Below are 13,992 nucleotides of genomic sequence, written 5' to 3' on the forward strand. Positions count from 1 at the left end.
TCATGAACCAGCAGCTTGAGGGGAGAGGGAGTGTCAGGCCATCAGAGTAGACTACAATGCAGGAAAGAGGCATGAAAGGACAGTGCGTTAACCTCCAAACCACCCTGCCCCCAAGGAATACACGAGAAATAAGGACCAATGCATGACCCAAATACCAGCTACAAAATGTCCAGACGGCCTGCACACATACAAATGGCCTTGATCAGTGTTGTGAGCTGTATGTTAAACACACCTGTACAGCAAGGCTCGGCCTCGGTTCGTAGCTATGGAGAAGAAGCCACTCCTGGGGGAGAAGTCCATTTCCTGTGCCAGGCGAATGATCTTCTGGCCAAACACTGGGAAATTGGAGAATGCTGTGAAGGACGGGATGTGGATCTGCAGGACAGGATACAGAATTATTAGTAAAAATAAAATACTGGGGTTCAAATATTATCAGCTGTCCTGCTGAACAGAAACTTCGTATAATTGCAGAGCACGTAATCCTTACTGTGCAGCTCAAATAACCGCAACTCTGCACCCCGAGAGCGGCGTTTATTTTTACGGGATACTGGCTGATCTTCCGGGAGTTGCACATGAGTAGCTCGGAGTCTGGAATACTCTTGGCGAGTTTTAGTTGTTGACGTGGAGCTGTGTTTAACATGGCCCATCCCTTGTTAGGGGAAGTGTTTCCTCTGTAAAACAATCACGGCCTAACTGCTGCTGCTCAGGGACATTTTCACACATTGGCGACTGCTTGTAAATCTCCAGCTCCTTCCCATGGGGAAGAGGCTGGTATTAAGGTCAGTAGAAAACAGCAGGAAATGCATGGATTTCTAGCTTACTCTTTCATGCTACTTATTTGGTAGAGTTCCTGAATGTCCAGTTCTGATTCATTGCTATTTTATAAATAAACTATCTGAGGCGAATGGGGTATAAACCTGAATACTTCACAGTGGCTACACCTTCAAGTGTGGCGGACGTGCTGGACATTTTTATACGTGGATGGATAGTTTAGTGTTTTCCTCATGCATTTGCTCGCTGAGGGGCTGGGCACATGATTCCCATCCCACAAAGGCAGCTACTGAGAGGCACTGGGACCACTCAGTCGTGGTTGTCCTCTCTAATCACTGCGAGATCCCACAGCCTCTGCCCAGCTCTGACTGAGGGAAGCAGCCCTGGATCTGCCAATACTCAGCACCAGGCAAACTCCTGCTCAACAATCCCAGGCACATCTTGGTAACAGAGAAGATGCCAGCCATGACTGAAACAGCTGCACTGTTATTTAAAGTTCAAAGTGAGAACACATCTCCTCAGTAGCTGCAGGAGCAGCTTTGCACTCCAACACTGCATTATTAAAAAATGTTAATAGAAAACGCAATTACAATTTTATCCCTGAATGTTCCATTTTTCCTCTGGTTTATCCTGGCTACACTTAGCATAATTGCATAACAAACGCTCAGGATCCCAACCTGGGGTCATGATGATTCCTGTTTGACTGAAGGCAGACTACCATAGCTGATTAAAAATTAACTTGTGTGTAAGTCAGTCCCTCACTTAACTGGACTCAACAAAGCTAACTGAGCAGAATATTGAAAGGTTCCATTAATCAGAGAACACAGACAGGGATGAAAAAGGTTTAAGCTCAATAACTTTCTCTTAGTGAGACTTGTTTATTTCAAGGACACATCACACAGCTACAATAGTTCAGTGGTAAATGAACTGCCCAGTGTGGAACTGAGGCTCGTGTCCCTCAAGTATAACAGATTAAGGGGTGATCTAATTAAGGTGTTTAAGATGATTGAAGGATTTAATTGCGTAAAGAGAGAGAAACTATTTCCTCTGGTGGGTGGAATCCAGAGGACAGGAGCAAAACCTTAAAATTAGAGCCAGGCTATTCAGGGATGATGTCAGGAAATGCTTCTTCACACAAAATCTGGAACTTTCTCCCCCAGGCTGGGGGGGGGGGGGGGCAATTGAAAATTTCAAAACTGAGACTGATAGATTTTTGTTGGATACTGTTTCAAGGAATATGAAGCAAAGGCAGGTAAATGGAGTTGATACAGATCGGCCGTGATCTAATAGAATGGCAGAACACACTCGAGGGACTGAATGACCTCCTCCTGTTCCTGTGAACCAGGCAAACCAAGAAGGTTGCAGTTTGATTTTTGATTGTACTATGTTAGCTGTTCTCATCACAGCAATGGTTGCAGTGCTTCAATAAACTGAGGAGAATTGGCCAGGATTCCAGACCATTATCTTGCAGGATGTGTGCAATGAGGAAAGGGTTGGGCTCGGCTGGGATTAAGGGAAGGGTGCAATGAGGAAAGGGTTGGGCTTGGCTGGGATACCAGGAAGGGTGCAGTGAGGAAAGGGTTGGGCTTGGCTGGGATACCAGGAAGGGTGCAATGAGGAAAGGGTTGGGCTTGGCTGGGATACCAGGAAGGGTGCAATGAGGAAAGGGTTGGGCTTGGCTGGGATACCAACCAATGATCCCTCTAGTTTTTCTTTATCATGAAATGCCTGTTTGTTGCACGGTGCAGTCCCTTTAAGAATGCAGTGCGGCCGTGCATCTTACAGGGAACCACGTTAGTTGTGCACAGTCTGGTGCACAGCATGTGGCCACGTACCCGTGCAGCTTAGAGGGAACATTGATGCCAACACCCCTCCCCAATTCACACCATCAGTTTTCACACATGAACAGCAGCTACTCGGCCAAAGTATTTGAGCAGCTGGTTGCTGGCACTGAATTAACCGGAAACCCTGACGTATGTTAGGATAAGGGGCGGAGGAGACAAAGTGATGGGGAATAAACCCTTACTCAGCAACCTCTGACAGTACTGGCTGTGCTTCAACTCTTTCACCAGATGTCTCTGAACTACCGCTTACAATCCGCTCTATCTCCCTCCCCAAGTTTCATTAATTTAGTTGAAGGAAACAAAAGACTGAGAGAAGGTGAAGTGGAAGGTGGGTCACCTTTCCACCCAAGGACATCCAGGTGAGGAACTAGATAGCAACCTGTACCCAGAAAGCTTCCCCCAGTACAAGTTAGGCTTAAAGGAAGGCTCCTGCAGTCAGTCACAGAACTGCACAATGTGACTCAGCATTCAAAATATCAGCAAGTCAAGCCCAACTATCACACTCACTTTGCTCTGGCTCGAACATCATTTGTTACTTTATCTTGACACCAAGCCTATCACGTGGCCTCTATGCAGGTCTTTCTGAAAGAGAGGTTCCCTAAATTGTTTTACAAAGAATGTACTGCACAGAAACAGGCCATTCACCCCAAAAGGTCTACGCAAGTGTTTACGCTTCACACAGGTCTCCTCCCACCCCATCAACATACCCCTTTATTCCTTTTTGCTTTATGTGTTTATCTAGCTTCCCCTTAAATACATCTATACTATTCACCTCAACCACTCCCTGTGGTAACAAGTTCCACATTCTCTGGGTAAAGATGATTCTCCTGACTTCTCTACTGGATTTATTAGCAACTAGATTATACCTGTAACCTACAGTTTTGAAATAAACCAATGAGTGATGTTGGAACCAGAGGAAGAGAGGAGTGTGTTGGATGGTTGTTTTGTACAGTAAACACATAGAAGAGTACAAGGGAGGGAGGGGAAGCATCCAGTTCCTCTAATGACGTTGCTTCAGAACTAATTGCCAATGCTGTCCTCTATTCTGGACGTGCCCAGAAATACCACCTACCATCTTGACCGCGTCATCTGTGGCATTGGAAGCAATCGCCAAGATCTCTGTTGTTGGATTAAAGGCCAGTGACGTTGCTGTGGTAACCAGGTTCCTGATGGCTTTCACAGGTTTAGGGTTAGTTTGGTGTTGGCAGGTATCTCGTGAGTAAACGTTCACAATTCCAGAACTGGACCTGCCGGAGAAAGCAAAGAAAAATGTAACATTTTATTAAAGAGCGGTTAACTTAAAAGGAACATTAACCCAAACTACACCAGAGTGCTGGGATGGAAGGGGCCTGTGGTTATGTAGTAACAAGGGAGGGAGGGGAAGCATCCCATCACATCTCTTAGAACACACCAAAGAACTTCACATACAAGGAATTGCTTTGAAGCACAGTGACCATTATTACATAGTCAACATAGTAATCCAATTTGCACATGGCAAGATCCCAGAAACAGTAAACGAGTTCAATGCCCAACAGGCTGCTTTTCATTGTTAGGATCACAGGAAACGTTTGATGAAAAAAGACCAAGATCCATCTAGTCTACTTTCCACCATCCTGACAGTCACATGATACAATAATTATAGATTTGTTGACCAATCCTAACGATCAATCTCTATCAGTTAGTCTCCAACAAATCAAGACAGGAGGGCAAGGAAAACCCCAAGCATTGGAAAGCTTTAGGAACCTGTTAGATGAGGAAGGAATGTTGATTAGGACATCAGGAGAACTCTTTGAAGAATTCCATGGTATCCTCACGAGCTGGCAGCACTGCCTCGGGCCATCCTGGACAGCAGACAAGTTGACAGGAGGAGCACTTGCACCCACCGTACCCCACACAGTGAGTTCCTGACCACAGCCACATTGAATGAGGCATTTGCCACAGGGTGAGCAGTTCACAGGGTGAGCCAGACTGAACATAATTATTGCACCTCTGGGATCGGCGTCGCACCCTGGAACCACCCTTGAAAACCCATTATTTTCCTCAGCAAACCCACTGTCTCATTTGTGACCTACAAGACTATACTTACTGTGTGTGCAGACTGCAGGCCCTGAAATGCCAATTTTAATTTACCACAAAAATCTAACTCCCATGAATTTTTATAGCTTTAATTTAAACCATTCTACAGTATATAAAAGTGATACATCTTTTCTAGTAAAGGCGGTAGGCGAGAACACAAATCTCATGGGAAAACGTAGTGATTATAGATGGCTCCTCAGCTTCACCATCAAATGTCAACACTTGAGGCTCTCCACATGTAACAAGCACAGCTGAAAGTCACCAGTTCACACCTGGCAGCCGCCACCACCTTTAAGTAAAGCAGTGAGTACTACAATCACTTCATTTACAAAAGGGCTGCGATAAGGAGGTGGGAGGCGGGATGGCCAGATATTGCTATTTATCTTCAAAGTAAATTAAAGCAAAGATGTGTAACCACAGAGTTAGAACGAGCTGATTAGAGACCGAAAAAGTAAAACAAAATCCCCAGCTCATACTGCACAAAGGGCAATAACAGGAAGAGGGAGCTTCCCAGTGCTGCTCAGTGACTAACAATCGGTTGTATTGTAATCCTCTCACAGGTAACACCACTATAAGGACTGAAAGCAATAAACACAAACTAATGGATCCACCATGGATTAAAGGGGGATTATGGGGCTGTTTTCTGATCCTGTAAGAAAGCTTACAGTTAAATCTGTTGAGTGATTTATGCCTGGCCAGGGTATTGGACAAAAAGAACTCAATCTCTCAACACAAATTGTCACTACAATACCTAATACTGGGGTGTGTCAGAGCTCAAAAAGCAATTCAGTGCTAGGATTCAGAATAGTTTTGACGGGTTTCAATATATTTTAAAAACTACTTAACTGCTCAATTACCAAGGAGCTGGAGAGGAAGTGTTATCATCCAGAGTCATTAAGGAAGTTAAGCTGAGCTTTCACAGCGGCACAGTGTGCAAATACACTCATTGCACACAGACCTCATGTCCCTGTTACGGGAGTCGGTTATGATCCTCGTTAGCAGGATCAGTTGCAATGCCCCTATTGCAGGAGTCGGTTGTGATGACCTTCAGCCAAACTCTGGATAAACTGAATCATCAGGGAAGCCCTACAGAGGATCCATGGAGACAACCTTAAAATCTTGCAAAGATAAAGACCAGCAGCTGTGGGTCACTGTTGGCACAGGGCAACACCATAGGGCACAAGGGTTCACCTACCCACAGGCCACGTACTGCCCGTTCCGAGAGACAGCAATACACGTCCCTCTCAGGCAGCCTTCGTCTATGAACCTGCTCAGACACCTCCTACTCTTCACATCCCAAATATAAACTTCTCCTTCATCTGTAACGAAAGCAAAATGTAGATAGAGTTAGGGACAGCATTGGCCAGAAATCAACAAACACATAACTCTGGCCTGTCCCACCCAACAGGACCAGGAGCTAAAACAAATACTGTAACCTCTACTCAGGGATTCATAACACTTGTTGAGGGGCCAATCAACCAGGAACATCACCACTGGCTACAGGACCAGCTCAGAGTGATCTTTCATTTATGCTCAACAAATTGGTTGCATTTACAGTGCTCTGTGGAACTGCTGACACTTCTGGGAGAAGAAAGGTGGCCCGAAGAAAAAGATTTGTAAGACACAAGGAAAACAACTTTAGTTGAACAACACTCCTTTGAGCAATTGTCCAATAATACAGTACAGGTGAATTTTACAGTTAGCATCATACCAAAGATGAGCTGTCCCATTGGGAAAAGTGTGCGAGTGAGAATGTAAGCATATTGAGGGAAGGGTGACGAGATAGAACATAGGAACAGGAGTAAATCATTCAGGCCTCAAGTTGTTTCACCATTCAATGAGATGAATGGTTATATTAACTACACAGTTACAGGCCAGTATTCAAAAGGTTAATTGTGCGAGCTCTGAATATTGTGGATTATGATAAAGGAAACAGGGAACCAGGAGTGATTCCACAGGTACAAATAGTTGCAGATTAAAAGTCAAGCTTTCTATTTTTAAGTAAAACAATCTTTGTCTCTCCTATAATAAATAAAAACAAGAAATGCTGGAAATACTCAGCAGGTCTGGCAGCATCCGTGGAGAGAGAAACAAAGTTAACATTTCAGCTCAGTGACCTTTCATCAGAACTAACAAAGGTTAGAAATGTAATAGGTTTTAAGCAAATAAAGTGGGGGTGGGGCAAAAGAGAACAAAAGGGAAGGTGTTAAAAGGACAGAGGGTCACAGAGAATAACTGCGTCTAACTGAATTTGTCTCTCCTAATTGCTTTATCAATAAAGGGATTAATCAGTGCATTAACCAACATCACAGTTTGATCCCTAGCCTTTTATCAATCGCTCAGCCCCCTCGCCAAACCCCACCCCAGCCCCCTCACTGAGTCCACGCCCTCCCCCACCCCTCGACCCATTAATGGATCCAAAAGCACAGAGCATAATATCTGTTTACCAGAGTTTGTGTAAACTGTACTCCCATCAGGAGAGAAGGTGGCTGCGACTGCCTGTCCATTGATTTTCATACTACCCACGAATTCTTTAGTCTGCAGATGGAACATGGACAGACAATTAGATGAAGCAAGAATTTCCCAGCATTAGACAGTGGGCCGTCAGTCAAACAAAAATATGCACTGTCCCACAAAACAGGTGCAGCTGGTAAGCTCAGTGGGTGAATGCACAGGTCACAATGACACACGTAAAGTACCGATCCCTGGTCTTTACTTGGACGTAGTGGAGGAAAAACCAACTCCCAGTAACATTTGCTGGAAGATAACCTCAGCTCAGGGAGGACACAACAATCTGCAGGTGGAGTCAGCTAAAGTTATTGAGACCTGATTGCTAGCCAGCTGGAAATATGCACGTCCAGCAGGTGCAGCTATGCTGCCCCCGTGGCCAAATAGCCTGCAACATAATGCTTAGGTTCACACATGAAAAGTGGCCACTCAGGTGGGTTTTTGTACATTTCCTAGCGGCTGGCAGTCGCCTACCCAGCCTCCGAGCTGCGTGACATACAGTGAAGACCCAAATGCCAACCTGCTAAGACACAAAGTGGGAAGGGTATGGGTCCATGTGACTGCAGGTCCATGTGACTGAGAGTTCCCAATCTCAGCCTCACCCTTCAGGGGAAATGCTGTGGATAGGGCGGTGGTGAAAGGGGTGGGGAACACGTCAGCCTCCTGCCTTATGCACCCTCCGAGTGGCTGCTGTCGGATCATCAGTAAAGCACTGGGAGGGTATCCTGCAGCATCACAGTCTATAAATGTGTGCTGCACAGAGAACAGGAGCAAAGGTGAAGGAGACCACAAAAACAATGTACCCTCGCCCTCAGCAGGAATACAAAACCACCACCAGCAGTCATTCAGAAACCAATTTGCGTGGGCATGAAAAATTTAAGCTGTGCTAATTCCCAGGCGGCACATATCTGATGTGACAGATGACCTGCAATTTTCAGAGCAAAGTAATAACACTGCAATTTCATCTAGGTAACCATGTGCATAATGAACAAGGCAGTGCTGAAACCTAATTAACTTGTCCGATCAGTAGTGCAGTAGTGCAGACCATCAGTAATGAGTATTTCAAGTGTTACTGGGCACATAATCTCCATACCTACATTCACATGGTGCACATAAGCAAACTTTAACCTTTTTGTGCATCAGTTGGTAAAATGGAGAGATTAAAAAGCAGAATGTACGAGTCAATAGTCTCAGCAATCTCTATGATGAAGTCAAAGCACTACTCACAACTAACGGATGGACAAAAACATAAAAGTGCCACTCAGATGAGATGTGTCTGATAAACTTAATTCAGAATTCCAAACTTTAGTGAGAGAGAAAAAGACTCCAAAGTCTGACACTGAATGGTGTCTTTTGTTAAGCAAATATACACGTGAAGTTTGTTTACCTGCAGGTTTATCCCAAGATCTCTTCGCTCCGCTAATTCTGACCTCTTGAGCATTCCCGATTTTAATTACTCCATCACTGGCGGCCGTGACTTCAGCTTCCTGGGCCCTAAGCTCTGGAATTCCCTCCCTAAACTTCTCCGCGTCTCTACCGCTCTTTCTCCCTTTCAGATGTTTCTTAAAACCTATCGCTTTGATCAAGCTTTTATCTCTTTACGCAGCTCGGGGTCAAACTTTGCTTGATAAAGCTTCTGTGATGTGCCTTGGGACGTTTTATTCTGTTACAGGCCCTATATAAATGTAAGTTGTTGACATTGTTTTCTACTGATATTAGTGACTAAAACAGTGTTACCATAGCCACACTATGATGGGAAGCTGAGCGCAGATTCAGAAGGGAGAAAAGCAGAGTTGAAAATGGAAGGCAGAAAATTAGCAAGAGAGGTTGGAAGGCAGAGGAAATAAATGCTGGAAAATAGACAAAACAGGAGCCTGGTTGTGCTTAATGGTATATTCTCAAATGCAAGGAGCCTTGCGAATAAGGCAGATGAGCTGAGGGAACAGACTGACATGTGGAAGTATGTTTTTTTTAAGCTATTACTGAAACACGGCTTAGGGAGCAGCAGGAAAGGCAGCTTGACATTCCCAGCTACAAGGTTTATAAATGAGATAGAGAGGGGTATAAAAAAGGAGGTGGGATGGCAATATAGATTAAAGAAACAATTACAGCCATGAGAACCATAGAAAAAGTACAGTATAGAAGGCCATTCAGCCCATTGTGTCTGCGCTGGCCTAATAAACTAGCCTCCCAAACTAATCCCATCTTCTAGCACCTGGTCCATAGCCCTGCAGGTTACAGCACTTCAGGTACATACATGTCCAAGTACCTTTTAAAAGAATTGAGGGTCTCTGCCTCCACCACCGCTCCTGGCAGTGAATTCCAGACACCCACCACGCTCTAGGTGAAAAAGTTTTTCCTCATGTCCCCTCTACTCCTTCTACCAATCACCTTAAGTGTGTGTCCCCTGGTAACCGATGTCCCCGCCAGGGGAAACAGGTTTTTCTTGTCCACTCTGTCTAAGCCCCTCATAATTTTGTACATCTCAATCAAGTCACCCCTCAGCCTCCTCAGTTCCAGTGAAAACAAACCTAGCCTATCTAATCTTTCCTTATAGCTGCAACTTTCAAGCCCTGGCAACATTCTTGTAAATCTCCTCTGTACTCTCTCCAGAACAATTATGTCCTTCCTGTAATGTGGTGACCAGAACTGTACGCAATACTCCAGCTGTGGTCTAACCAGTGTTTTATACAGTTCCAGCATTACATCCCTGCTTTTGTACTCTATACCTCAGCTCATAAAGGAAAGCATTCCATATGCCTTCACCACTCTATCTACCTATCCTGCCACCTTCAGGGATCTGTGGACATCCATTCCAAAGTCTCTCACTTCTTCTACCCCTCTCAATATCCTCCCGTTATTGTGTATTCCATCACTTTATTTTCCCTCCCCAAATGCATTACCTCACACTTCTCTGGATTGAATTCCATTTGCCACTTTTCCACCCACTCAGCCAAACCATTGATATCATTCTTGAGCCCATGGCTATCCTCCTCACTATTAACTACACGGCCAATTTTTGTGTCATTGGCAGATTTCCCAATCATGCCGCCCACATTTAAGTCCAAATCATTAATATATACCACAAACAGCAAGGCACCCAAGACTTAGCCCTGTGGAACGACACTGGAAATAGCTTTCCATTCACAAAAACATCCGTCAACCACAACCCTTTGTTTCCTGTCCCTGAGCCAATTCTGGATCCAAACTGCCACCTTCCCCTGCATCTTCTGGGCTTTCATTTTACTGACCAGTCTGCCATGCGGGACTTTGTCAAATGTCAATATGTAAACATGTTCCCACAAATAAAAAGGATGGGACAGCCCCATCTAGAGCCCCCTGGATAATTAGGTGCATAGAGGGTAAGATAAGGCAAAAAAGGGAAACTTATGTCAGACACTGAGAGCTTAATACTGCAGAAAGCCTAGAAAAGTACAGAAAATGTAGGGATGAAATTAAAAGGGAAATTAGGAAAGTCAAGAGAGGGTATGAAAAAATACTGGCAAATAAAATCAAAGAAAATCCAAAGATGCTTTAGCACAAAATCTTTACTGCGCAGGAGGAGGCCATTCAGCTCATCGTGTCTACACTGGCTCTCCGATTGAGCAATTCACCTAATGCCACTCCCCTACCTTCTCCCCGTAACCCTGCACATTCTTCCTTTTCAGATAACAGTCTAATTCTCTTTTGAAGGCCTCGATTGAACCTGCCTCCACCACACTCTCAGGCTGTACATTCCAGATCCTAACCACTGAACTGAAGCAGTTTTTCCTCATGTCACTTTTGCTTCTTTTGCCAGTCACTTTAAATCTGTGCCCTCTCGTTCTCGATCCTTTCACGAGTGGGAACAGTTTCTCTCTATCTACTCTGTCCAGACCTCTCATGATTTGGAATACCTCTATCAAATCACCTCTCAGCCTTCTCTTCCCCAAGGAAAATAGTCCCAACTTCTCCAATCTATCTTCCTATCTGAAGTTCCTCATCCTCGGAACCATTCTCATGAATCTTTTCTGCACTCTCTCCAATGCCTTCACATCTTTCCTTAAGTGCGGCGCCCAGAACTGGACTCAATGCCACAGCTGAGGCCAAACCAGTGTCTTATACAAGTTCAACATAACCTCATTGTTCTTGTACTCTATGCTCCAATTAATAAAGCCCAGGATATTGTATGCTTTATCAACCACTTTCTCAATCTGTCCTGCCACCGTCCATGACTTATGCACATATACACACAGATCCCGCTGCTCCTGCACCCCCTTTATATTATATTGTCTCTCTATGTTCTTCCTACCAAAATGAATCACTTCATGTTTCCCCACATTGATCTTTATCTGCCACTTGTCTGCCCATTCCACCAACCTGTCTATGTCCTTTTGAAGTTCTACAGTATCCTCCTCACAATTCACAATTGTTCCAAGTTTTGTATCATCCGCAAATTTTATAAGTACTTAAAGAGTAAGAGGATAACTAAAGAAAGAGTAGGGCCTATTAGGGACCAAAAAGGTAACCTATGTGTGGAGGTGGAGGATGTAGGTAAGGTTCTTCATGAATATTTTGCAGCTCTCTTCCCAAAAGAGGGGGCCGATGATGACGTTGTAGTTAAGGAGGAAGAGTGTGAAATATTGGATGGATAAAATTGTAAGAGAGGAAGTATTAAAGGGTTTGACGTCTTTGAAAGTAAATAAATCGCCAGGCCCGGATGAAATATATCCCAGGATGTTAAAAGAAGCAAGGGAGGAAATTACAGAGGCTCTAACTATTATATTCCAATCTTCCCTGGGTACAGGAGTGGTGGCAGAGGATTGGAAGACTGCCAAGTTGATTCATTGTTTAAAAAGGGAGGAAAGGATAATCCAAGTAATTTTAGGCCAGTTAGCTTAAGTTCAGTTGTGGGCAAATTATTGGAATCAATTCTGAGAGACAGTATAAACCCTCATTTAGAAAGGCATAGATGAATCAAGGGAAGTCAGCAAAGATTTGTTAAGGGAAGGTCATGTTTGACTAACTTGATTGAATTTTTTGAGGTGATGACAAATAGCGTTGATGAGGACAGGGCAGTTGATGTGGTCCACATGGATTTTAGCAAGGCTTTCGACAAGGTCCCACATGGCAGGCTGGCCAAAAAAGTAAAAGCCCTTGGGACACAAGGGAGTGGCAAATTGGATCCAAAACTGGCTCAGTCCCTTGCTTTTGTAGTTTATATTAATGATTTAGACTCAAATATAGGGGGCATGATAAAGAAATTTACAGACAATAAAACAATTAGCCATGTGGTTGACAGTGAGGAGGAATATATAGATGGTCTGGTGCGTTGGGCAGAAAAGTGGAAAATGGAATTCAATCCAGAGAAGTGGGAGGTGTAACAAGGCAACGGAATACACAATAAATGGGAGGATACTGAGTAGTGTGGAGGAACAGAGGGATCTTGGAGTGTATGTCCACAGACCCTTAAAGTAGCAGGACAGGTTTAGTTTAGAGATACAGCACTGAAACAGGCCCTTCGGCCCGCCGAGTCTTTGCCGACCATCAACCACCCATTTATACTAATCCTACACTAATCCCATATTCCTACCAAACATCCCCACCTGTCCCTATATTTCCCTACCACCTACCTGTACTAGGGGCAATTTATAATGGCCAATTAACCTATCAACCTGCAAGTCTTTGGCATGTGGGAGGAAACCGGAGCACCCGGAGGAAACCCACGCAGACACAGGGAGAACTTGCAAACTCCACACAGGCAGTATCCGGAATTGAACCCGGGTCGCTGCGGTGCTAACCACTGCGCCACTGATGAGGTGGTTAAGAAAGCACTTGACATGCTTTCCTTTATTAGCCGAGGTGTAGAATACAAGAGTAGGAAGGTTATGCTAGAACTGTATATAACACAGCTTGAGTACTGCATACAGTTCTGGTCACATTACAGGAAAGATGTGATTGTAGTGGAGAGGCTGCAGAGATTTTCGAGGATGTTGCCAGCATTGGAAAAGTTTAGCTATGTGGAAAGATTGAATAGGCTGGGTTGTTTTCCTTGGAATAGAGGAGGCTGAGGGGTGACTTAATTGAGGTGTATAATATTATGAGGGGTCTATATGGAGTAAATAGCGATGACCGATTTATAAGCTTTTCAGAGGGGTCAAAATCCAGGCAGCATTGATCTAAAGTAATTGGTAGAAAGATCAGAGGGGAGATGAAGAAACATATTTTCACCCAGAGGGTGGTAGGGACCTGCAACTCTGCCTGAAAAGGTGGCAGGGCCAGAAACCCTCACCACTGTTAAAAAGTATTTGGGTGTCTACTTGAAGAGCCATGACCTGCAGGGCTACAAACCTAGGGCAGGAAGGTGGGATTAGGCTGGGAGCTCGTCAACTGTCACAGACATGATGGGCCGAATGGCTTCCTTCTGTGTTGTAAATTTTCCATGATTTCTATGACTTGTGGTTAGTCAGTGATTTCTATTGGTCCCTGTAGATTACAGAATTGATCTATTGTAACTTACCTTCATGGAGAGTAGATGCAGATACCCAGAGGACCCAAGGAGTAGCAGAAACAAGCCATCAGGTGAAACTTCAAACTTCCTAACTTTCCGTTCCGCCAACCCTACAAATGCAAACAGCCAAAAGCTTCAGTGGTACAGTACAGCATGCACAAAAATCAAGTAAAAGCAGCCTTACCTGGTGCAAAAGCAAAATACTGCAGATATAGGAAATCTGAAATAGAAACTGAAAATGCTGGAAATACTCAGCAGGTCTGGCAGCATCTGTGGCGAAGGAAACAAAGTTAAAGTTTCAAC

The 13,992-nt window shown here is 44.4% G+C and overlaps 2 protein-coding genes across 3 annotated transcripts in view; one reads left to right on the forward strand and one right to left on the reverse strand.

Annotated features, from left to right (window-relative positions):
- LOC137384470 (nucleoside diphosphate kinase) overlaps nucleotides 1-13,992 on the forward strand; it is a 423,199-nt gene that overhangs the window by 375,884 nt on the left and 33,323 nt on the right. The gene's annotated exons all lie outside the window — the stretch shown is intronic.
- The window catches only part of utp18 (UTP18 small subunit processome component), a 40,867-nt gene that overhangs the window by 2,834 nt on the left and 24,041 nt on the right, over nucleotides 1-13,992 (reverse strand). For both annotated transcript variants that reach the window (XM_068058585.1, XM_068058586.1), the window contains exons 8-12: nucleotides 13,699-13,799; nucleotides 7,139-7,229; nucleotides 5,887-6,010; nucleotides 3,688-3,862; nucleotides 233-375 (exon numbers count right to left, since the gene is read on the reverse strand). In XM_068058585.1, coding sequence (XP_067914686.1) covers nucleotides 233-375; nucleotides 3,688-3,862; nucleotides 5,887-6,010; nucleotides 7,139-7,229; nucleotides 13,699-13,799 — 634 coding nt within the window. The remainder of the gene's footprint in view (nucleotides 1-232; nucleotides 376-3,687; nucleotides 3,863-5,886; nucleotides 6,011-7,138; nucleotides 7,230-13,698; nucleotides 13,800-13,992) is intronic.

Source organism: Heterodontus francisci, chromosome 26 (genome assembly GCF_036365525.1).
Source record: "Heterodontus francisci isolate sHetFra1 chromosome 26, sHetFra1.hap1, whole genome shotgun sequence".
NCBI lineage: Eukaryota > Metazoa > Chordata > Chondrichthyes > Heterodontiformes > Heterodontidae > Heterodontus > Heterodontus francisci.